This window comes from Cryptotermes secundus, unplaced genomic scaffold (genome assembly GCF_002891405.2).
Source record: "Cryptotermes secundus unplaced genomic scaffold, Csec_1.0 scaffold312, whole genome shotgun sequence".
Classification (NCBI taxonomy): domain Eukaryota; kingdom Metazoa; phylum Arthropoda; class Insecta; order Blattodea; family Kalotermitidae; genus Cryptotermes; species Cryptotermes secundus.
Window position 1 is genome coordinate 201797 of NW_019727091.1, and position 26671 is coordinate 228467.

General features: G+C 37.8%; 1 protein-coding gene across 2 annotated transcripts in view; it reads right to left on the minus strand.

Annotated features, from left to right (window-relative positions):
* LOC111864351 (phosphatidylinositol 4-kinase alpha) overlaps positions 1 to 26671 on the minus strand; it is a 113300-nt gene that overhangs the window by 34249 nt on the left and 52380 nt on the right. For both annotated transcript variants that reach the window (XM_023851544.2, XM_023851543.2), the window contains 11 exons: positions 26207 to 26393; positions 18940 to 19126; positions 17738 to 17844; positions 17483 to 17642; positions 13000 to 13159; positions 11275 to 11414; positions 11044 to 11177; positions 8196 to 8297; positions 6255 to 6428; positions 3844 to 4009; positions 2659 to 2862 (listed from right to left, as the gene is read on the minus strand). In XM_023851544.2, the coding sequence (XP_023707312.1) occupies positions 2659 to 2862; positions 3844 to 4009; positions 6255 to 6428; positions 8196 to 8297; positions 11044 to 11177; positions 11275 to 11414; positions 13000 to 13159; positions 17483 to 17642; positions 17738 to 17844; positions 18940 to 19126; positions 26207 to 26393 (1721 nt within the window). The remainder of the gene's footprint in view (positions 1 to 2658; positions 2863 to 3843; positions 4010 to 6254; positions 6429 to 8195; positions 8298 to 11043; positions 11178 to 11274; positions 11415 to 12999; positions 13160 to 17482; positions 17643 to 17737; positions 17845 to 18939; positions 19127 to 26206; positions 26394 to 26671) is intronic.

A 26671-nucleotide genomic window follows, 5' to 3' on the forward strand; every position in this document is an offset into this window, starting at 1 on the left:
TTTTGTCGCTATGAGCGCATAGAGCTAACATTCCTGAGTCGATAAGCCGACTACCATTGCTTCAGAAGGTCCGGACTAGTTTCGGCAGAGTTTATAGTGACAACTGTTTTGTGTGATCATCATTTTTGCAATGGCCCGAACACATGAAAATGTTGAAAAAATTCGTGAAATCATCAAGGAAGATCGACGACGGACCATTGAAGAAATTGTGGAGCTGTCGGGAGTGACTTGGAGCTCAGTTCAGCGAATTTTGACAGAAGATTTGGGAATGAAAAGGGTGGCTGCGAAATTCGTGCCACGACTGCTGACTGCTGAACAAAAACAAGGTCGCATGGAAGCATGCTGTGCTTTGAAAGAAGAGTCCCAAAATGATCAAAACTTTTTTTCAGCGTTTTGCTGATGTTGCTGAGGTGAAGGAAAAAAACGACAGAGGCGCTGTCAAGCATCTCAAAAGACGAATTTAGACAATGTTTTGAAAAATGGAATAAAAGACTAGACAAGTGTATTAGTGTAAGTGGAGAGTACTTTGAAGGGGATTGAAGGTTTGTGCTTAAAATTTGAATAAATAAGTTAAAAAAAAATAAGTTCGGTTTCTTTTGAGTACCCCCTCGTACATTAGTGGATTTTATTATACAGTAACTTGAAAGGACAACTGAAAATTCAATTCAAAGTCTCTTAATTTGTAACATCCAATATACTGCACCATCCAGCCACTGACTTTTAGTACATGTGTAGATTTAGTCTCTTGGAGAATATTTGTACTTTCATAACTACAGCCCTCGCCCTCAAACTTTTGCTTCTTTCCTCCATCCTTTTTACACCTTCAGTTAATACCCTCCTTTCTTTGGCCTTTCTTTCCACTTTTTATCCATTCTAATCATCATTTCTCTCTCCCTTCCTTCTTTCTTCTCCTTTACATTAAAATAACTAAGTAAATATGGTTTAAAGGTTTCCATAACCACAGAAGTGAAAATATGTACGTGGGGCAATCCAAAAGCTTCCGAAATTTGAATTTTGGGCGCGAATGTTAATGAGTACATTGAAATACCACTAGGTGTCTCCTCACACATCCTTCTTGAATCAGTGTGGCAAGCGGCGTCGAGTTGAGTGGTTGGGTTTATTGTTGGTGAACGTATTTCCATTGTTGTGTTTCCGTGAATTTGCAGTTTTGCGATGGCTGACCTGAGAGAGCAGCATGTCTGTATAAAGTTTTGTTTTAAACTTGGGAAAACCGCTGCAGAAACGCACCAAATGTTGAAGCAAGCTTTTGGTGACAACAGTTTAGGCCAGACATAAACTTACGACTGGTATAAGCGTTTTAAAATTGGCCAAACATCGACTGATGATGGCGATCGTTCGGGACAGCCGTCACCGTGCAAAACACCAGAAAATGTGGTGAAAGTTATGGATCTGATTCTGCAAGACTGTAGACTGACCATCCAAGACCTCTGTAACACCTTGGGACTAAGTTATGTACATGTCAACGAATTTTGTCAGAGGAACTGAACATGAGGAGGATTGTGGCGAAGTTTGTGCCACGACTGCTGCAAAATGAACAGAAGCAGCATCGCTTGGAAGTCTGCAGGGAACTTCAGCAACAGCTTCAAGAGGATCCAAACTTTCTTTCGAAGGTTGTCACTGGTGACGAAAGTTGGGTTTATGGCTACGTCCCTGAAAGCAAGCAGCAATCGTCGCAATGGAAGAGCCCTTCTTCACCTCGGCCAAAAAAAGCTTGACAAGTCAAGAGCAACATTAAGTCCATGTTGATCTGTTTTTTTGATATTGACGGGATTGTTCATAAGGAGTTCGTCCCTCCTGGTCAGACAGTCAATAAAGAGTTCTATCGCGATGTTCTAAGGCGTTTGAGGGAGGACTTGAGGAGAAAACGTCCAGAAAAGTGGCGCACGAACAACTGGGTACTCCACCATGACAGCGCACGACCGCATACGGCTTACATTGTGCAGGAATTTTTGGCTAAAAACAAGATGGCAGTTGTTCCCCACCCACCGTACTTGTCAGACTTAGCTCCATGCAACTTCTTTCTCTTTCCCAAGATGAAAATCTAGTTGAAGGGGCGAAGATTTGATACAGTTGAGGAAATTCAAGCGGAAATGCAGACGGTACTAAACACCCTAACAAAGAAAGACTTCCAGGATGCATCTGAAAACTTGCAGAAACACTGGGATTGGTGTATGCGCTCCCAAGGAGACTACTTTGAAGGTGATGGTGCAGAATAAGATCTAGGTAAGATGTAATAGTTTTTATTAATATATTTCGGGAACTTTTGGATTGCACCACATANAAAGATGCAGTGCGGCTGTTAAAGAGTAACCACCTGCCAATGAGAGTAACTACATAATCTTTGAGTGCAACATACAGCAGCACAACATTTTTCTTCAGTAGATTCTAAAGGGTTCTGACAATGGTGTTTAACACTCAGAATTTTTGGACTTTCTCCATCATCCAGAATTATAAAAACTAGAGAACACAACATTTCAGAAACTGGATCTGCTTCCATCCTCTGGGGAGGTGGGAGACACCTACTCTATTGGGTCCCTTAGAGAGAGCTAACTTCAATCAGTGGTATAAACTCATGCACCCCCCCACCCAAGTCCTTGTTATAAAGAACTCATGAAGTAGAGATTTAATTAAACTTACACTGAGTGGTGCAGATTGGAAATTTAATCCAGTATACTGCAGCATGCTCTCAATTGCTAATGCTAAGCCTGAGTGATGCCACATTCCAGAACTTGGAATCTGGTTAAGGTAGTCTTGAAGATGAGATCGAGTTGCATGAGGTGACCATTTCATAGCCTCTTGGACAATGCCCTGACATCGTGCAGCAAAATCCCTCACAATACTCTATAAAATAATGTTGAACAAACAAAAAATCATAAACACATTATTACGATCATATTTACACATGTGCATCTAATACAATGAATTGATATGGGACAAAACCTAACTCTGCATTTTGGAAATTTCTTGGCAATTATAATTTTAATGTGTGTTGGTTTATATTTTCACATATACATATGAAGAAAAACGAAAGGTTACCATAACAATCTGCAAAAGAAACATAGTTCCATAAAATTATGGGATTAGAATATCTTATTACAAGTGACATCACATCCTTCATAAAGTATAAATAACAAGTCCTTATATGCCTAGTAACATGTAAACTATATTATAGTGAAAAAAAAAGAACTAGAAAATAAAACACAAGTAGTCCATAATAAAAACAAAGATATATTCATGGAATCTGACCTATAAAAGAAAACTTTGGCCACCCTGACTTTATTCTCTTAAGATCTTTTAAAGTGACATATTTTGTAGACATGGAGTGATATTCAAATAAGCAAAACAGTAAAATATCTGGAAAAGGTTGAGTCAAACTCATGAGGTAGCTCTTTAGTATATATTACACTGTCCCCATGAGTCAGACTCATTATTAGTATGCAACAGTTCAACAATATACTAAACAGATACTGTGGGTGGCTAGCAGAAGGGATATTACCCAATTACGCACCATTGTAGTACAACACACATAAGTAGAAAGACTACAGAACACGAACTCCACACAGCAGAAATCTCCCTGAGAACTTAATAAGACAAGAAAATCTCCACCATTACTTGTGTCCCCGGTCCCTATCTTGAACCAGATGAATTCAGTCCACATTTCATATCCTAACTCCTTCTTTACATTACCTTCCCCTCTGCACACAATTGTAAAGAGGTCTTTTTCTTTCAGAATTTCTGAGATTACTCATTTTAACTCAGAATATGTTTCTTCTGTAAAACAGCGAAGACTGTGAGGGGAGGTTCTACATGTTTTTTCCTTACCTCTCTGGCTTCCAATGTATCCATAAGAGGAAGACTATATTGAGTACTTGGCACTCTCAAAGTTGGAGTTTCTTCATTAGGATCCAGATTAAGGGAGTATGACAGAACTTGAAGAATATCCAGCATGCTCCAGAGAACATGACAGTTCCACAGCAGATGGGGAAATCTATGAAGTTTCAATTTTTTATTATACCAATAAAAACAGCAATCATACAGTATGTGACTGAAAAACATAAAATTCAAATTAAATTTTATGCTCTAATAACTGTAAATACTGTCACAATTCAGGGTGACTACAGACAGGGTATGGATTTGATCTTGGATTTATTGACATTAATACACAACTTGTAATTACATTTTACAGATCACTGTCGCACACAGACTAGTCTCCTCAGTCTATCAAAGTCTCCACTAGCCACCGTCTGGTATGAGCTTCAAATGGTGGATGTTCCCTTTACTCTGGGTTCCCAAACTATCCTCATACCTCAGCTATCAGCTTCTAACAGCAATGGTTCACAACAACTCAATTGCAGTTCTCTGACTAACTTCCAGACTGGAGGTCATCTCACATCAACCTTCTAGTCTTCTCTTCACAGACTCACTAACACTTCTCTCAATATTACTACTGACTAACTCCCAGGCTGGCAGCCATTTCACATCAATCCCTCCTAGTCTTCTCTTCACAGAATGACTTTCAACTGACCACTCATAATCGAACTGCTTCACTTCACTCAGCCAGCCTGGGATCCTTGCTACATAGCCTCAGGGCAGACCCAACAAAAAAATACTAACTCCAACAATCCTTCTATTGTTGCCATGGGTGGTTGCCTACCGACAGACTGGATAGTTTCTGCAGGAACATGCTTACTGACCATTACCAAGCGATGCATATTCCTTCCTGTGATCATTGCATAGCAATGTTACTAAATACTACAAGATGTTCTTAAACCAATTTATCTGAAATTAATTCAAAATTTTATTATTTTGATTCTTATGGTATTTAATAATGTATCAGCTGAGTAAGTCAAACAGTGATGAATCAGATTAAGAATAATCATAAAATAATAAAAAAGTAATAATTAGGAAGGAGGGGGGCCATGGAATATTTCAGTATACTAATCTGGCATTTCCTATGGGTGATGAAAACCACAAAAATATGCTCACTTTGGATTCCTAGTGAGATGATAGACATTTGACTCAGGTATCTCATTCCCAATTATGTCCAACCTACACACTCACTATTATACGTTACTTTATTATTTTCATCCCCACATTGATCAATATTCTATCAATTTTTGTGCTCTGCAAGTCAGTTCAGTTATGTCTTCATACCCAAATTTTTTAAGTAAACAAAGGATACAATCCTGCAAAAATTATAATAACAAAATTAAGAGGAATTCGGACTGATGACACCTCTGGAAGAATACAGACAAGGAAACTGAACACAAGATTTTAACATACGGTACTTAACTGTGGGCCAATTAAATATAAACAGACATATGACTTGAGATTTTCACTCTGGTGGTTCATATTGTGACCTTTTGAGTTACAGTGCTATGTAGTTTGGTACATAATCTCAACATTTCACAGTAACATACTCCATCCAAAATGCTGACACCCATCTACCAGACTGTAAAAGGTAAAAAAATGTTTTTCCTACAAATTAAGCACTGCACCATGAAGATATATGGGGAGTGGATGTATAGATCCATTTACTCCTGACCTCAGGACTATTGGAGTTAGGTGCTGAATCAAAATACAGTAAACCCTCATCCAATGCATGGAGTATACTCCTCAGAAGTTGCTGCTCAGACAATCTGCACCGGATGAATTCTGTACTGTATGCAACTAATGGGGATATGGGAACACAGCCATGGAAAGTCAGAGTATATAAAGAATAAAATTACAAATGATATTATTCATGAACAAACCTGGAATATACTAAAGTATCATCAGAAAGTTATGCATTAAAGTAAAATATTAATGAAAGAACTTTAAAATAAAATTGGAATGGAATGTTAGGTATAATATAAAAATACTAACACAGAGTTTGGGATCAAACAAACTTTGAATGCTACAGTGGTGTATTTGGCAGACTGCATTTAATAATTTTTTTGGCAAAACAGCAAAAAATTGTTCACATTTACTTTCACACATATAATCAAATCCACACTGGACAAATCTGTGCTCGAGGGAGGGTTGCTGTATAGTGTGCTCGGCAGACTGTGTATAATCAAATTTTCCACATTTTGCAACTAATTGGCTCCATTTATTTTGACATGTATAACCAAATCCACATTGTACAAATCTGCACTGGAGGAGCATTTACTGTGCTTAACTACAGAAAATGTAAATTAGGTAACATAAGCATTCCTTTGCATGTCTCAGAAATGTATACTGTTTTATCATACCTATCCACTAGGCCTGATAAATATTTGTCAGCCACTCGTCGAATCTGCTTGTGAATGTGATTAAAGTTGACTAACAGAAACTGAGCATGATCCTCAAGTTCTCTCTCACGAACTTCGTCTTTAGGTTTGTTTGACATTACTTCTATGAACTGAGCAAACACTCTGTCACCAACACTGAAATACAAAGAAAATGAACACTTCTCTAAAAACACTGTTATACTTAACATTCATATGTAGAATATTAATAGAAAGACCTTGTAAAATGCAGTAACTATATGCAGAAATAAATTATGGTGCAACATGTTTGAAAACGTTAGCACAGTGTAATAATTTTGGTGCATTTATGCCCTTTAATTAATGACCTTGAAAAAATGTATATTTATGAAAAAGTGTACTGAGCATAAAATGTGCGTCTCATTTATCTCTACAATGGTTGCTCAAGTCTCTTCTTGCTTCCATAAACATTTGGGACGTTATGCCTGAGATACATGTCAAAAAGGATATAAGTGTTCATGTAATAATGTGTGATTTGAAATAGAAAGGACAAGGCGACTGACCTGAAAATGGACATGGCAGATTCCTCCATAACATTTTGTACCCATCTATCAGGCTAAACAGGTTATACAGAGTTACCTTCCAGAAGACTGTGATCTTCACAAAAATTGAATGTGTCAACATGTTCCATTAAAACCTTCTAAGTATCAAATTTCATGGAAATCTGTTTAACGGTTTTTGAATTATTACATGCAGAGAGACATGGAAATCCTAATAGATGCATTACTGCAACTTTTCATTACAAATGTGCCATATAATGCAGGACTAGCCAGTACAATGTCTCACAGAAACAAATGTAGAAGAAATAAAAATGTTTACAAATTTTCTTGAAAACATCTCAATACCTTTGAGACTTTGCAAGCAACTTAGGAAGTCTGCACAAGAGAGGTAACATTGTTAAGACTGTTAGCAAACAAACAGAAGGGCCTGGCAGACAGCATAAAGTTTGGCTGTACACACATTATTAAAGTTGTGGAACCAATATGAGAAAACATGGTCTTCATACAGAAAGCACATCAACCTGACCCTTGAACAAATGACACATCAGTGTAAACTGCAGTGTAGTCTGAATAAGACGTGAGCTTAGCAAACAGCCAGCAATACATAAAGGCAGACATTATGCTCTCACATGTCTGACAAGATCAAAGTCATAAGCTGGGCACATGAGAGACCAAGGTGGGTTATGAGGAAACCTACTGGGAATAATGTGCAGCAAGCATATGTACAGATGGTGAAGGTGGTAGTCAAAGCACACGCCCCCAGGCCAAGACACAACTGTATTCAACCCATCTGCTTCAGTGGGATCTTGCCATGTAACAACAGAGAAGCAGCTTCTTCTGCTGGGAGAGTGGAGGTTCTCCAGTTTCCTTGCATAGACTACTCCAGAGAGATGGTACAAACAGCACCAGTGGCAAGACATTTCTCTGTGCTACAGGCAAGGTCTAGGTTGGACAGTTTAGAGTTCATTGCAAAACCACAAGTGAAGCTCCCATAGTCCACTTTGAGCAGATCAGGACGTGGAAAAGTCAAAGCATCACTCTCAGAACAAATAGCATGTATTTGCTTACAGGTAAGCAGAACTTCTCTGCTGACAAGAAAACTGTGGGTTGAATTTTTAGCCAAGGCAAAAGACTTTGATCCAGATCTACTACACAGAATTCTCAACTGTTTTCAGTGACTAAGACATGCTTTTAACATTACCACATTAAATATACATAGTCTTAACAGCTAGCTACTTATTACAATGATTTCAGCCACAGACTTCTCAGCTACAGTTCAAGTTTGCAGCTAGGACTATGTATGTCCTGCTAACATGTAGTGTTTTAAATAACTGTTTCTCATATCACACAAACAGAAGCAGGAGGTTACTGCCAGAGCAAAACATACCTACAGATGCACTGCCACATGCCAGATTTGTCCTTCTGTATTGCCGAATCACCTAGATATTCCAGTATTGGTTGCAAGCTTGGTTCACTTGAATTCTGGACACTGGAGATACAAAACAGATATGTAAGTTTCTATCATACAAACTAATGATTACAACCTCCCAAATTTTCAATCCTGATTTCTCCCACAAATGTAACTTAAACTTCAGATTTATCACATACTCAGATATTACAAATTCTACAGCAACTATAAAAAAAATGAACATGAGATTGTGCCCTCAGACAAATTACTTTAAAAAGTAACAGTAATAAACTCTGTACCTTATAAACCTCTTTTTGACAAAGATTTTAATAATCACAGATAAACTCAAATCCTTGCAAGAGTCAATGAAATAACTTCTATAAACAAGTCTCACATAGTAAGTCACTAAATGTCTTTCTGTTACATGACTGGTTAAACTGTACACTTCACTTATTAGATTAGTGGAAAAACTGGACTATACATACACATGGTAAATATACACACTTCAATAAAGCTAAGTATATAAACATGACATCACATTTAATAAAATCAATAAATTAGTGTATCAGCTCAAAGATTTTTTACCTACTTTCCTAAAGTACGCTTATCCAATCTTCATCCTGTCTGTGTATCCCCCCTTATCAAATTTTGAATGCCTGAACCAATCTTTCTTAAACATGTATATCGCGGCAACTGCGCCTATCTCAATGGCATGCTTCATAAATAACTCCCATCAGTCTATATCTGCATATGTATCCCTCCTATAGGGGCAAAGCAATGACTCAGTTAGGTGCATCCTTTTTTTATTGCTAGTGAGGTGGGACTAAGTCCCTTGTACTGCGGCCACTTCTGGCCTATTGTACCATAGGTGCATTCTTACATTTGGTGCCAGGCAATGGCTTGGTAAACACATTCCTATGGAAACGAACAGATGCAACACTAGAAGAACTGTTGGATGCATCATCTTCTATGCAGTCTGCGCCTTATCAAAGAAGAATATGCAGGTCTCTGTATCCCCCTATCATTGCTAGGTAACAACTCGATAAAGATGTTCTCATGGCAACAAAGAATTGTTAGAGGTGTCATTCTCTGTGTGGTACATGTTGTATCAAAGGGAAGCAGGCAATTAGTTCTTCCCAGAACTTCTTGGATCAAGTGTATCTTTCAAATGTGGAGGACACAATAACAGAACAATGATTTGTTTTATTTTGTACGTGTTTTCTATTTCTGATTATGGTAAAAATTAATTTTTTCCCAGTGTCTCTCAATTTCCTTGTTATTTTCTACTCTGTAACGTTTATTTCTCACACACTCTTAATTACCATTATCCACTACTTACTATTATTATCATCATCACTGTCTAGTCACCACTGGCATTAACACATCGAGGACCGGTCACATGATATCATGCTTTTGGATTTTAAACGTAGTGGACCAGTCACATGATATCATGATTTTAGGACACGTTAGGTTGTAACACACTATACCTTGCTCTGGCGCCACCCAAGTTTCACGCAATGGCATAATAAAACTCTGGAATGTTTCCTTACTTGTCAGTAACTTGACCTCGCTGTTTTGTTAACCCACTATAAACGAAAATGCTTTGATGCTCTTCGAGCTGTATGTATCAGCCAGTAGTAAGTGGGGAGTATGTATCAAGGACAAATTCCTCTCCGATGAGCTAGCTGTCCTGCCTTATGGGACGCGTAGTCATAGTGATTCAGAGAGCGGCAGTGACAGGGGAGAACAAAGAATTGTGGCCACAGACAGTAAAAGTGACAGTAGCTCCAACGATAATGGGGGTAATAATATTGCGGGGACAGTAAAAAATCTAAACCTTGATTCTAAATTGAAATACAAAGCATTTCTGATGAATGTGGCAAAGGCCTGGGCTACAGACCAGACGGTGGTGGCAGAAGCAGGGTCAGACACAGACTTAGTGCGACCAGACCCATCAACTCCCACCCTACGCAGGCCTCATGTTGACCCCCCTGGGTGACTCTCGGGTGATATGTGGAAACATACCCTCGTGAAAATTGTGAAGAGTGAACATTTCAAGGGAAAGCATCCTTCTAGGCAATGCTGTGTTCGCACAGTTCACAAAAAAAGGAGTATGTCTACATTTGCAAGTTCTGTGTAATGCCACTTCATAAAGGGGAATGTTTCCAGAAATATTACATCCTCAAGCACTTCTAGGAGCATTGGTAAGTGTTCTCCAAAAATTTTAGTTCATAAAATTAATTAGGAGATTTTATATTAATTTTTAAAGTGAACAGTGCACAAGTTAGGATAGTAGGTTTAATAATGGTGGACCCAGGATGATTTAAACATTTAAATTGCCGGTCCTTAATGTGTTAATTGTAACTACCAGAGCAATGCTACACTATCCTTAAATTTTTAAATAATAATATCTCATTATACTGAACATATCTATATTTTTCAAAGAATCAATTAAAACAATCACTGTACATATGTAAATTTGTAAAATATTTACTGTACAGCACATACCACAAACATCAATCAAACCCTCTGAAACAGAGAATGAAAAACAGTACCAACAATAACAACAACAGTAATAATAATACCAATAACAGTGACAACAAGAAAACTGGACATTTTCAAAGATGAGAAAAGAAAAGTTTTCTACCTCACTGAGAAAAAATTTGCTGTTGTGTTATTCAGTCTCTTTTTTTTTCTCCATTTTCTTACAATTACCTTCCCAAGTTTGGTACTGTCAATGTAAGATTAATATGTGGATGTGCTCGAGTTACTACTTCATTACTAACGAACTATTCCAATTATGTTCTAAATATATTCAGATACTAACCGCAACATTTCAAGCCAGTACACAGACAGCAAGTAGGTGCACTGAGCAAATGACAGTTTGTTGACAAATGCAGTAACATCTGCTGGGTGCTCCAGAAGGTTCAAAATTTGTGTCTTTAATTCTTGTAGCTCATTCTAATGAAGGAAACAGAACAATTTCATAAACAATGGATTTTTTTTGATTATATGCAAAACCGTATTCTTTTGAATGATGAATAACATGCAAGCTTACCAATGAAACACTGTCATTTCTAACTGCTGATGTGTATTGTAATTCTCTCATTTCGGATCGAGATGATGTCTGTGACACCAAATGTGGAGACTTCACTGCAATATTTCTGACCCCATCATACCACTCTTCTGGCCACAGACCTAACAAAGAATTGTGGAAATGGTTTACCATTAATATAGTTCATGCCTCAGTTATATGCTATAAACAGACTCTCTTCTCCTGAACTGCTAAGCAAATTGGTGTAGAAGTAATGCACTAAAGCGGTACCTAACTGGAATATTGGTCAAGCTACTTATGGACAACCTTGCCATTTAAACAAATGCATGAACAGTACTTTAAATAAGCAACAACCACATCCTTCCAAATTCCTACCTAGGAAGGAAGGAAAGAAGGGAAGGACGTAGATATAAGAAAATACAAATCAACTGCTTTGACTGCAGTTTTTCATGCTCTACCCAGGTCCCTTTAGGCAAATCACATGACAGTATCCAAAATCAGGCCACAGCTCAGCATCATTACGAGTACATTAGCAAATAATAGATAAAGAGATAGATAAATAAACAAACAAACAAAAAATAAACATATAAAAAATAATATTTTATTAATTCTCAAAGTCCAGTGGCAATGTTTAGGAGGCTGATTCTGCTTCTGTTATCATGAAAAATGTGGGACCTAATCTTATGAGTCCATTGGAATGAGTAAATATCAATGACTGGACCATCAAATTAGGTCCCACATTTCCTAATGGCAGTAGCAGAACCAGCCTCTAATAAAACGTGTTATTATTACAAAACCTAGCCAGTGTACAGTATCAAAGACATATAAAGCAACTGTGATACATCTTCATCAAAAACATTCAGCAATGTGATACAGAGAATGTGGAGATAAAGATCTTCATAATCTTTATCTTAACATTCTATGGAGGTGATCACTCAACTTCACACATCTGCCTTAACTCCTGAGAAGACAGGGCCCAAATGACAGGGGGCTAGGTGGACACTGCAAATATCTCTGTCAGGAACTGAACAACTCAGATATCTATCTAGTTATGTACAAGAAAATCCATCACTATAGTAATCAAGCTACTGCTGGTCTAAGCTGGGGATATGAGAAGTAAACAAATTAGACAGGACACAAACAACATAACAAACCTGATGCATTTGCTCACTTCATTCAGTTACCTCATAAACCATAAGACTTATGGGAAAAGCGTGTACTGGGCATACAACATGCGCTTCATTCTTCATATAGTTTTTGTTCAAAATATATTGTTCCAATAAATATTCAGTTGTGTATGCTCAACTTACACTTGAGATGCACACAGATATGAAGTATAATAAAGTGTCCATTACTGTCACCTGATTTTAACCAAAATAAGTAGGTGCATTCTAGTAAAATTCCCCAACATCAAATTTCATGAAAATCCATTCCACAGTTCCTGAATTGGTTGTCCCTTTGGTGAGACAGATGCACAGACATGGCCAAGCTTATAGGCATATTTCCGTTCTTTTTCATTTCAAATTCACCAAAAGCTGTGAGCTGGTAGCCAAAGTGGCACATATAAACAACCTGAATCCAATTACACCATCAAACGAAATCTAATTCCATCTATATTCACCCCATAATTATCCCCCCCCCAAAAAAACCTCCTATCATGCTTCAAAACAAAGGCCAGACTTAAGCCTTCCATGGATCACGACAGAAAGATGATATACTAATTTTCACCTGAGTCAGCTGCCGTGAATCCCATTACTACACAGTACAGCCAGAAGTCTCGGAAAAGTTTGTGAAGGCGAGGCTTAGCATTTCGAATGGGAGGGAGACGACGCATCAATACAGCAATTACAGGAATAAGAACGCCAAGGTTACCAGCACTGCTTGAAGCCTGAAAAAGTAGAATTATGTAATGTCAATTAAATAAATATTTCACTATTCTTCATTAACAGCAGCATAAATTTTGGTCCTCTCATTTCCCTTATCACTAAAATATAAATCACAGAATTCTTTTTTCCTTTCCCAATTACTGTTTAAATAAAAGTAATTTCCCATTCCCGTTTCTATTCAAAGTCTCTAAAATCTCCAAAAGAAATTTAATTAACATCCTTAACTCCTTGAGGACTAGGATTTAAACTCCTAGATGCACTCCACAGTCTAAGTTTTTCAATATGTTCAATGCCATGATGCATTACCTTGATAAAAAGTTAATATTTCAGCTATTTTTGTTCAAAATTTATGAAACAAAAGGCAGACAAAAAAGCATCAATTACTCTCCCTACATACAAGGGTTGGATAAAAAGTAGTGGCAACATTGCTGTAACATGAAAGATGTGCATCAGGTGGCACTAGCGCTGTCTGTAGCTGATAGCAGGAGTTCAGTTGAAGTAGTGTAGTGAGTGGCTCTGGTCATGTTTCATTAAGTTGCATTGTGCATAATCTTGAAGTGCAGGAGCCAAATTCAAGCACCCTAAGAACATGTTTACGAAACAAGAACAACGCTCCTGGATAAAAATTGAAATTGCATGAGGTTGCAGTGCACAAAACTATTATCAGGGAATGCGAAAATCATGTGGGGATGCTGCTTTGCCATATTGCACAGTTGCACGATGGGTGAAATTGTTCCATGAAGGGAGGGATGCCATTCAGGACAGCCATCATTCAGGATGACCCCATGTTGAGAACCACACAATTCAGCTTCTTGCTTCTTTGCTGGATGTCAATCATCAAGGGGCTGCGCGGGAGTTAGCTGCTGAGGTAGGCGTATGTCACAAAACCGTGCTCCACATTATGCACGATATTCTTGGATACCGCAAAATTGCAGCACATTGGGTACCCCCTACAATGTCTGAGGTGGAACAATGGCAACGTTATGCAATTGCACAAGACTTGTTGGACCAGTACCAGAGGGAAGGTGGAGACTTCCTTGGAAGGATCGTCACTCTGGATGAAACTTTGGCTTGCTCATACAAACCGCACTTGAAGTGACAATCAAATGAATGGAAGCATCCTGGTTCTCTTCATCCAAAGAAAGTGCGCCCTACACAGAGTAATGTGAAGGCAATGTTCATTGCAGCATATGACACTGATGGAGTGATACTGCACCACACTGTACCTCAACGACAGACAGTAAACGCTACCTACTACTGCAATTTCCTGTGTAATCATCTTCGTCCAGCACTCAGGAGAAAGCAACGACACTTGTTGGCAACGAACCGCACCATCCTTCATCACAATGCAAGGGCTCATACTGCTGACGCTGTCAACGATCTCCTTCATCGCTGGCGATGGGAGATACTGCAACATCCGCCATACTCACCTGATATGAGTCCTTGCGATTATATCTTTGCCAAAATGAAAGAACCACTGCGAGGGTTGTTACAACACAAGAGAGATTATTCATGCTGTAGGGTGGTCACTGTTGGACATCAACAAACGTGGACGCACTGATGGTGTACGACGCCTTTCACAAATTTGGCAGAAGGTGGTACACATGGGGGGGGCGATTATATTGAAGGAATGTAAGTGTGTTTACCTCAGGCAATAATGTTATTTCAGAACTATAGAACTGTTGCCACTACTTTTTATCCAACCTATGTGTTGTGGCCCAAAGGCCGACTCCCGGTAATATGTTAACATAGTATTAACATTTTTGTATTTTTGGGAAAATATTTGTTAGGATAGATTTGGTTTTGGGAAATATTTGTAAGAGGTACGAAAGCGGATGTACGAAAGGTTAACAACTTAAAGGAATTTCTGCGTATGGATTTAGACGGACATTGGCTTGCCGCGAGGGAATGCCGAGTCAGCAGAATGACGTTGAATGTATATCGAACTGCTAACTACAGAATTTACACTTGCGTGATGGGGGGACGTTTGGAGGTAAAAATGTCAACCAAACGGTTTAGCAGTAGAAGGGGGTGTGTCCCCTTAGGATCCCAGCCAACGAGATCACCCACCTTGGGATAAGACGTCACTGGAGGCGGACTTACACCCTCCGGGAAAATAATGAGTAAGCATACATAGGGGTATATAACCCAGAGACCAAATTAGGAAGGGGATTATTCTAACAGTAATTTTGGCCATTTGCGGCCGTAGGCTCTGTCCAAATGGACACCGACTCGACTCCCGGCAACGCCATCCGTCTGCAGACTCAACGCAAAGTAAGTGGAAACTACTCTTATCGCCATGCGCAATAATTGTAATATTATTAAAGTGTAACTCCTCCAATGGGACTAGAGTTAGGAACGTTAGAAAAGGTGTACAGGGCGTAAGAATGATCAACCGAGTGATGCGAGGTAGCCAAGTGTAATGTGTAACCCGACACCAGTCGGCCCTTTCAGTGTGAGAATCCCAAATGTATATAACTGTATATTGATTGTGTTTTTACTAATATAGTGTAGCATAGGGTGAGGATGTGGGTTTTTGTGGTGATTTTCTCCCCTTCCACATTTCGCACCTGCGCCCTCCTGACAAGCCCGGTGAACAGAGAGCCCCTAGCCATGAAGCAACGATAGAGAACGCTATTCCGACGTTTCCTTAGTCCATACCCCTGTGACTGCAAGAGAGGAGGTGGCAGTGGGGATACCTCCACCCCCCCTGTCACCTCGACGTAACAGTGGTGGAAGCGGTGGGGATACCTTCACGCCCCACCCCACCACGACATTACAGTGGAGACAGCGGTGGGATTACCAATCCACCCCTGTCGTAAGGATTAAGGACATAACAGTGGTGGAAGCGGTGGGGATACCTTCACGCCCCACCCCACCACGACGTAACACTATGTATATTTTATCCCATTTCACACTTAAGTTATGCATTGTATAACTTATGAAATAATCACCTGCTATTTGTTTTGGATGCATATCAGTTTTTTCTTAAATAAGTCATGCTTTGGACCCACAGACTGAATAATATTACATAGAATATGAAAGGAATAACACACAAAGTGTGACAGCCTTTCCTGGAAGACTATAGGAAATGTTTTGTATCAGTGGACCTTATACCTACAGCTGCTTCAACACGAATGTTTATTGAGAGGGTTGAAGGTCACTTGCAAGTGCCTCCACTACCTATAACAGAAACTGACACCAGCATATCACTGAGGTTTCACAACACACTGAATGACTCAGTCACATGGCTGGTGAACAGTTATTCAAGCACAGATAGGTACAGTCAGTCCACTTTAGTACTCTTTCAGATATTCAAACTGCTCAGATTAGTCTCTTTTCAAAAATTTTCCTTTCTTTGGCATTGTTTGAAGCATGGAATCACCCCCCCCCCAATACAATGGTCACGCTTGTGTGACTGGCCTCTGCGTGTCTTGACCGCCTACTGTTGTGAATACACATTTCAGTGTTTTATGACCATAAAATGCGGACCCTTCTCACGTGAGAATTCTGCAAGGAATCTGACTGCTTGTATAATGTACTGGGAGTTATGGTACTTGTTTTGTACTGGTTCCTTCATAAATCAAAGAACAATTCCTGTGGGTACGGAATGGGGAAACAGGAAGGGTATGCCACCTCTGTCTCAAAAGCTTTAGGTAGGTAAGTACAGTCAGTGACCAATGATTCACTTATGGCCATGAAGTGGTGTGACAAGACGAGATGCAAGAATGCTTTCCGCCCTTCATTCACTGGAAAGTGTGAGTGGAAGATGAAACAACTTATTATGTAGCTGAAACAAACTGTTGTTTACAGCTGACAAATGGGTGTGATAGATTGGACTGAAATGCTGTTGAGCTATGTTCAGTACATTCGTAAGTTTGTGAACTGGTACAACAAATCAGTACTTCATATACTAAACACAGCACTGCTCAGTGCACCTGCACACTATCTAATGGAGAATGAAAAAGGTATGTCACTTCCTGATTTTCAAATAAGTGCCATCAGAGGGCTTCTGGAAAAAGCATAAAGAAAGAAGAATCTCATCTAGGGGTGTAAGGTGTTCATTCCTCTATGTCTGACAGTCCATCACTTCCCACATTATGTGACTAGCAGTGTTGGTCAAGAGAATGCAACGAGGAAGTGTCATATGTGTCCATTTTCCCACCATCAACCTGGCTGATTCCACATCCTGGAAGTTATTTATCTTATGAATGTTTTGTGTAACATCTTTACTTTGGTTAAAAATCTCCTATATTTCTGATTCCTGTAAGCTTCAGTTTTTTCTATGTACCTATAACAAATGACCATTATTGCTGATCTTTTACCTTAAGAGCTGCTGGAGCCTTCTCTGATGCTCGTTTTCCTTCCAAACCAAGCTGCACAAATAATTCCAACAACCTAACGAGAAGTTCGTGCATTTCAGCTTCACCCTGAAGGTTGGCAGCAATGTTGGCTAAGGCATTCACCACTGCTCCTGAAACATGTCTATAATCCAAAATCATACAAGTAAAGCCTCCATCTATGATATTGATTCAATCGCCAAATATAACCCTGCACAAAGGATAAAATATGGCATTCACCTGTACTGGCTTTTGCAATCATCTGTAGCTGACTGGCTATAAGCAGCATTGCTAGCTTCCACTGTGATTGTAGTGAACATTCGCATTATCTCCTCATACACTTGTGGCTGAAAGAAAGAAAGCAACACAACTATTTGCTGCCACTGCAAATATATACATACCAAAATAAACAATACCTACTAGGTAAGAAGTTCACAGAAAGTGCTTGTTCTTCCAGAAAAGAACATAATTATTGGAACTCTTGTATCTGAATTAAAAAAGTAACACTGAGGTCCATTCAAACTATTGTACAGAAATAAAAAAACAAATCAGCACTTCTACCTATTCTTGATTTACTTACCAGTACTTTCAACAGATCAGAATATATAACACTGAATGATATGATGTAGAATTTGAGGTTCTCACGGTGGTGGTTATGAAGCAAGTGGCTTTCCACCTGCTTTCACGCTGGTATTTAAGCTTGGTTTTTAGACTTTTTTTTTTCTGTGTTACTTATATTAGGTCTCTCTTGGTTCTTGGACCGACATATATCATAATTGTGATTTTCAGAAAGCAATTCTCCTGGGGAGCACCATTTAAAGACAATCATACTCCTACACTAAAATGTCCAAACTGTCTTTGGAATTTCAGACATAAAACTGGATAATTTATTCCTCTTAGTTATTAGCCATCTTACATACAACTTGCTTTTTAAAACCTTTAAAAGTTTTAAAGTTTAGAATTTTTAATGGTTTTAAAAAGTTGGTTGCATGTGAGACAGCTAATAACTAGCATGAATAAATAACCAATAAGCAATATGCATCAGGATGCTATAACATTATAAACTACATAAGCTATTTTCTGACGAAAATAAAAATACAACATGCCACAATCTATTGTGAATGTTTTGTTACCACGGGTACTGTAAAACATATGAAGGTTATGTACTCATTGACACCATGGTTCCAATGCTTTCCTTATGCAGGAAATAAAAGGAAAAAGAAACTGACTTGGACTCAAACACCCAAATTAACAATTTTCCTTCCCCTGGTTGTTTCATGATGGATATAATTTAGCTATACATTTTCTCTTTATGATTCGTCATTTTGGAAAAACAGGATGAGATGGAAAGGTGAAGAGACAGATTCTGGGGATTAAAGATATGTGGATTCTGTAAGACAACAAATATATTTCAAACAGAAATAAACTAGAACAATATTTACCTCGCACTTTGAAATAATCATACATCCCAACTGGTCTACAATCAAGATGTCCAGAGTGGATGGAACCCGGCAGAATATCTGCTGGAAGAACCGAAGGATCGTTTCTGTAGTTTTAGGTGTATCCTTCAGAGCAACTGCTACATGACCCAACATGATTACTATGTTGGTAGAAATTAGTGACGATTCGCTATCAAAATAAAAGATAATTTTTATTTAGAATGAAAACTACAGTTCTCTGCAATTATTTTCTTTCAATGTATATTTCAAACTACTCAACGATACTCCCATGGCTTTACAAACTTCCTCCTGAGTATTTTTCAGATAATCCTGTGACTTCACAAACTTCCTCCTAAATATTCATCACAACTTGATCTTCATCATTTTCCTCCCCCTTTCATGTATCTGTACACATTGTAGACAATTTGTTCACCCTGGTTATGTAATACTTTAGTTGTTCCTTCTTTCCTCATGCTCAAACTACTCTCTACGTTAGCCATAATCAAGAGAGGAACAATATTTTTCAGCAAACACATAATAATTGACACATCAACAAATGAAGACAAAGGCTGAGTAGCTGTCATTATGCCACTACTTGAGCTAATGCTTGGGCATGCCAAAAGCGGCATACCATGATTCTAGCTATATCAGACAAGTAATACCATAATGCTAAAATGTAGGCATGTAACATTTCCCATATTATTCAATTATATATTAAATAATGATGTATTAACCCTTACATGGTTCTGTCTATAAAACGTAACAATGTTTTTCATAAAAGATAAAGCAACTGTCTGTAGAAGAGTTATATCATGTAATAACATGGCACTTTCCCATCACAGATATATTCTATGTAAAATACATAAAAGATTACCTTCTTTCATAGAATTAATATTATACATTATGTTATTTTACACATGAAGTTATTAAACACCAAAATTTTACAAATAAAAACTTATTAAATACCAAAATTAATACTTCATAAATAAACCAAAATATTTCTCCTTAAAATATACCTGTACCTATAGAAACTAGTTCACAGTGGCAATGTAAAAAATTCTGTTGGAAAGCCACTGAGGGGTTAACAATGTAGTTCCGAGAAACTGATAAATCAACATTAATGGAAGAATCAGGCAGGATACATACATTACAGGAGGAGAACAGCCAGAGGGTTGGTGAATGGAGAGAACAGGGTGCAAGGACATGGAAAAAGTATATGACTTAGTTTAAGGTCTTTCATTCTGGTCCGTCACACTAAGGTGCTGACGAGGTGGAAAACTTAAAAAAGTGTCACATTTGACGGAAGGAACTTGATTGTTAATTGGTTAGTGTGACGGACCAGAATGAAAGACCTTAAACTTATTGAAGCTAGTCAAGCTAAACTGGTGAATCGATACGTTAATACGAAAAGGAAACTACTAACAACCAACGCTCACATATGGTTTAATCGGACCTGCCAGAACAAAAACATTACACCAAGGTATGCCAACCTAAAACTAAAAGGCTCTAATAACGCAACAAAATTAACTCAGAAACAACTAATAAAAATTAGAATAAATAATGAACTAAAATTTCTATATATTAAAAAACAAAATATCAATAATCAACTCTATAAATCACACCTAGAAAATGCCCAATACTGGCAAACCAGCTGGCCATTGATAGAAAACAACATAAATCAGAAACTAAACGAGGAATCAAAGAAACACTATGAAAAACTCAATAACAAAATCAATAAACTAAAAAGCCAATTAAACGAAAACATCCAACCAAAGAACAAACAAACATTCTACCCACGCCTACACAACATGACCAAAATACAATTCACCGAAAACGAAACTAACCTATTAAACAAAGGTACCAAATTTAATATAGGAATACCACCTAAAAACCACATAAAGCAACTAATCTACGAAACAGAAAACGCAATAAGGCAAATAACAGACAACACCCAACAAGAAGCCATAAGGTACCTAGCAACAAAAAACATACAACAAATATTAAAGAACAAAACAACAAATAAGGAATACAAACAACATATACACACAACCAAACAAATAAAACAAAAACTAATACAAAACAAAGCAACAATTGCCGAAGCAGATAAAGGAAAAACATTAGTGATCCTTTACAAAGACGACCTAAACAAAAGAGTTAAACATTTCATTGACAATAATAATATCATGGAAATAAACAAAGACCCCACACTAAAATTCCAAAAAGCCGTTCAAAACGCGCTAAAACAATGCAAAACAATAATAAACTCCACAACAAAGAAACAGGTTCAACAAATGAACCCAAAAGCACCCAACATGAATGCAAAAATTAAAATTCACAAACAAGAGGCCCCAATCAGGCCGGTAATAAACAATACCAACGCCCCCACACATAAATTGGCAAAATACATACACCAAACACTAAAAAATGTATTAAACCTAAAATACGAATATAATATCACCAATACAGCACACTTCGCAGAAAACATTAGTAATCTAAAACTAAACACAACTCACAAAATAATAACAATGGACATTAAAGACCTATATGTCAACATTCCAACAAATGAAACACTCAACATAGCCAAAAACCTACTCATACTAAACCACACAGAAAGAAACACTAAAAATGAAATCATACTTATACTTAAAACGATATTAGACCAGAATTATTTCCAATATAACGATAAATTCTACAAGCCAAGATCAGGCATAGCCATGGGTTCGCCTTTATCAGGCATAATGGCAGAAATCTTCCTACAACACTTCGAACAATGTAAAATAAAACACCTACTTGAAGACAAAAACATCGTCTACTACAATAGATACGTAGATGACATAATTATGATTTATAATCAAACTAAAATAACACCACAACACATACTCAAACAATTCAATGAACAAAACAAAAATTTACAATTCACACTAAATGAGGAAACAAATAAACAAATAACTTACCTAGACCTAAAACTTACTAATGATAACGGACGAATACACATGGAAATTTACAGAAAACCTACATCAACAGACATAACAATAAATAACACATCATGTCACCCCCAAGAACACAAATTAGCAGCATACAGGAGCTGGATACATAGACTACTTACCCTAAAGCTCGAAGATACAGCAAAAAACAAAGAATTAAACACCATTATCGAAATTGCACAAAACAATGGATACAGAAAAGATGAAATCACACGAATACACAAAAAACTAAAACAAAAAATAAACAATCCAAACACTAACGAGAAAAAAGAACAAAAATGGATCACATACACATACACGGGAAATTATATAAGGAAAATTACTAAATTATTTAGGAACACAAACATAAAGATAGCCTATAAAACCAACCACACACTAGGCAAACTAGTACACGAAAGGAAAAACATCGATCCATATGAGCAAAGCGGAATCTACAAACTGACCTGCCAAAGTTGTCAAAAGGTATACATTGGCCAAACGGGCAGAAAACTGTCAACCCGATACACTGAGCACATTCGCAACATAAGATTAAATAAGGACGAATCGGCCTTCGCCCAACATATATTAAACACAAGACACCAATATGGGCCGATAACCACAATCATGGAAATCCTCGAAACAGCTAAGAAGGGCAATCTAATGAATGTAAAGGAAGATTTCCAAATATATTATCATAACAAACACAAAAAATTAATAGAAGAACAAAGACAGATAAAAGAAACCAACAATCAAAAAAACCTCTTCGAACTCATAATACAGGATTCGTACACCCCCACACTGACGTCACAAACACAGGATACATAAACCACACGACACAGCACTCCTTAAGCACACAAGCATCACAACACACAGACAAGCAACATCAACTACCGACAGACAACACACGTCAACAACATCCCGAAGCAAAAAGATTGGGCCAAGCGGGAAAGAATTCTAGGGATTTTAAGAATTCTTACTTCAAATAACGAAACATAATTTTACAGAATTAACGACGAATCAAATAAGGAAGCTACTGTGGTGTGTGAAAAACTTTTAGTGAACCGACATTCTGGGTAATTTTAACTATTTGTAATTATTTTAATTAACTGGAACGTGGCTATCTTGGACAAAGTGAAGTTTTGTGTGTTGGTGATTTCTTTTTCTACTATAAATGCCTCTGATGATGGCTCCGTGGTGAGCCGAAACATGTAAGGCAGGTGCTGACGAGGTGGAAAACTTAAAAAAGTGTCACATTTGACGGAAGGAACTTGATTGTTATATGACTTAGTGTTTGAACAAAGAACCGAAATGTAAATATGTCAATAAAGTCTATGAACATTGGTAAAAAGAAAGACCCTCTGTACCTCCCAATTAACTTCATTACTTCACTTCCAGTTTTCATTTAAAGCAGCATGCATGATAGAGTGAAAACACACATGAAAATTTTCAATTACACCAAACTGTATAGCACAGTGAACTCCCATTGTCTGGCATATATGGGGAAGGTGGTCTGCTGTTACATAAGAAAAACTCTTACAGAAACCTAAGTCAAAGGAACACATTTTCTCCATAGTTCTTGCATGGAAGTCTTCCTAGGAAATATAGCTGATTAATATGTGAAAGAGTTCTGGAACATAATAGTGTAACAAGAGGGCCAAGGTCAAGAATGGCATAGTTATACCTCCACTCCCTCATACGTCTTCATGGCATAGTGTTTAACTAATTAACTTTTTGACTGGCGCGAAGGGTATTTAAATGCCATCCCTGTCCTGGCAGGTGCTAAAATGCATGCGTTTACTTTTTTTTAAATAACTTCAAAAATTGGTTTTTAAAAACGAAATTTTCAGGAACTAATAGACAATATTTTATGCAAAAAAATGTCTTTTCATACCTTTTTAGTAGTTTTTCTTCGTATGATAAACTTTGAAACATGAAAGTTTGCAGGGAGCCACACCACAGCTTGCACACAGGACACTTGTTTCTTTTCTAATCTTGTGCTTAGCACACACGCGACACTTTCTCATGGCACCAGTTTCTTTGTCCACTTTACAGTTTTGCGGGAACAAGGATAATAATGCAGCATTTGATCAGCCCTGTCAACCCCTCTCATATGTTTATTGTAGTCCCCAATTACCTCAGGTCTGCATATTTTTTCTCTTTTGTGATTCGTTTTTGCAGATTCCATGATTTTTGCTGTGTGAAGAGTGGAGATAAGTTTGACGTCTCTTATCTCTCCACACCTGTACGAGAACCTGCCCCTTCCTAGAAAACACAGATTTCCCTTTTTTCAAATTTTTTACATCATCCTTTAGTTCTTTAGGAGCTCCTCTGTCCATTCTGAAGGTACCACACACATAGGTATTTCTCTGTGTTAACATCTCACACAGTTCTACACTATTGTAATAGTTATCCTGGTAGAGATGATACCCTTTATCTAGAAGCTGTGGCCCCAACAGATCAACAACTAATTCCTTTATAGGTCTTGATTTTCCGCAATAAATTTCAAAATTCCAAATATATCCACTTGTTGATTCCCAAACAAGATAAGCCTTTATACCATACTTATCAGGTTTGTCAGGCATATATACTCGGAAGATAAGACGTCCTTTCCAAGCGACCATTCCTTCATCTATTGCAATTTCCTTTTCAGGGATATATGTGTTTCTAAATTTCCCCACTAATGAGTCTATAATTGGCCTAACTTTATACTGCCGATCTTCATAGTCAGCTGGTCGTGCACTGTCGTCTGCAAAATGGAGAAATTTCGAGATCTGTTGGAATGCCGCAAAGACATCTTTTGTCCATACCATGGAGTGTGAAATAGGGGCCTAGTAGACCAATATTCTTCAATTTTAGGGCATTTGTCGATTCCTGTCATGAACACAATTCCTAAGTATGTCCACATTTCATCTGGTGTGACATATTTGTAATTGTGTTCTCGAGAGTGAGGAGCTAACTCGTGTTGAAGTGCTGGTGAGCATAGCAATTGGTTTCAGTTGTGATGTGATTTATTAAGTTGTCATCCAGAAAAATTTTAATCCATGAAAAGGGGTGCATTTTATGTGTTATATCAATATTGATCCCGGTACTACTATTAAATGGAACTATTGTTGGTACAATGTCCCCGTACGTCCATCAGATGGGCACGTCAGGCACCGCACTCATGGTGGCTAAATGTTCATGATTACTGTCTTGTGGATCATTGTCTATCACTGTTTTATTGTCACTATCAACTTCATCTAATTCAGGAATCATTATTTCATCGTCACTTTCATCATCAGCACAAATCTCATTCATAACACTTTCCAGCTGCTCTGTAGGAACACTCTGACACTTGCTGCGAGAAGGCATGGTGAAACTGAATGAATGTGAAATATTTTCTGACCTTTTCCTTCTCGGAGGGTTCTGACAGTAATATAGACCCCCACAAAGTCAACAAGAGTTCTTTACAACCATGCACAAAAACTATCATAAATATGTCTTTGGTTGATGAGTGCCAAGACAGCAAAGAAGGGAAGAGTGTATCGAAGCGCTAAAACACGCCAATGCCAGCGAATGGCTGGCATCGTCCGGGCGCAAAAACACACCCGCGCCAGTCAAAGAGTTAAGCATAGGGACAACTTAACCTTTTTATACTGTAAAAAGATAACAAATTCAGCTATCCTCTACTGTGATAGCACCTGTGTGAGCAATGACAGGAAATGCTACTAGTGGTAGATGGGAGAACTATTACATGGTGGGTGAACACGCAGATTTCTTTTTTTGTAACTTCATCAAATGATAAATTTTCTTTCAAATTTTTTCCAGTTGGATGACAATTGGAGATGCCTGGATACCAGCAAACAAGGAGTTTACTGTATTTGTGTGCTTTTACGTCTAAGCACACACAGATATCTACAGAAGGTGTGGGCAAAGATTCTTTCTGGTATACATACTCACTGCAAAAGTGTGAAGGACTTCAAATTATGAACTGTTTAAACATACAATCAATTTCATTCATTTTGTTGCTCTTATCAACTATGGTTCTATAATAATACTGAATACATAATATCACACCACATGTTATAATTTAAGAAGCCATTAACTGATGGTGGCATGTGATAGTATGTTTAATTCAATGATTATGTGTAGCAAGGATCTAAGTCACACTCAAAATTACATTATAACATCAAAACTAAGCAGGTGAGCAGTTCTCATATTATATTACTGATTATTAGGTGTACAGAAATATTGTTTTTAATAAAGATCTTCAGTACATATTCTTCTCTTAACGTGAGAAATTAAAATAAAGAATTTTGGACTTTCACCTGTCAGATTTTTCTGCTGTAAATAGCCTCTTTGATACAGAGGCCACCAGCGCTGGCACACAGTATGGCTCCATGCTGTAGGCAGCCTGCAGTGCTGTGCATAAATTCTCTATAGCAGCATCACGCAGCTTCTCAAATGCCATCTGGCTGCTGTTTGTACTTGTATTTTCCATCTCCTTCCCTTGCACTAAAGAACAAATAAAAAAACATTAATATATTAACCCTTTTGCACGGTCATTTAAATTCCGCTGCCGTGTCTCTCCGGCGGTAATATATTCAGCCGTCCATTTAAATTTTGCTCGAAAATGATTTATTCATCATTGTTCTTAAATTATATGAGATAGGAACATGAAACTTTCACTAAAATGATCTTAAAAGGTGGTTTTATAACCTTGCCTTATAATATGAGCGCCCGGTATCTCGGCAATGGAAGCAGTTGGTTTAGAATTTGAGCAGTGTATCGTA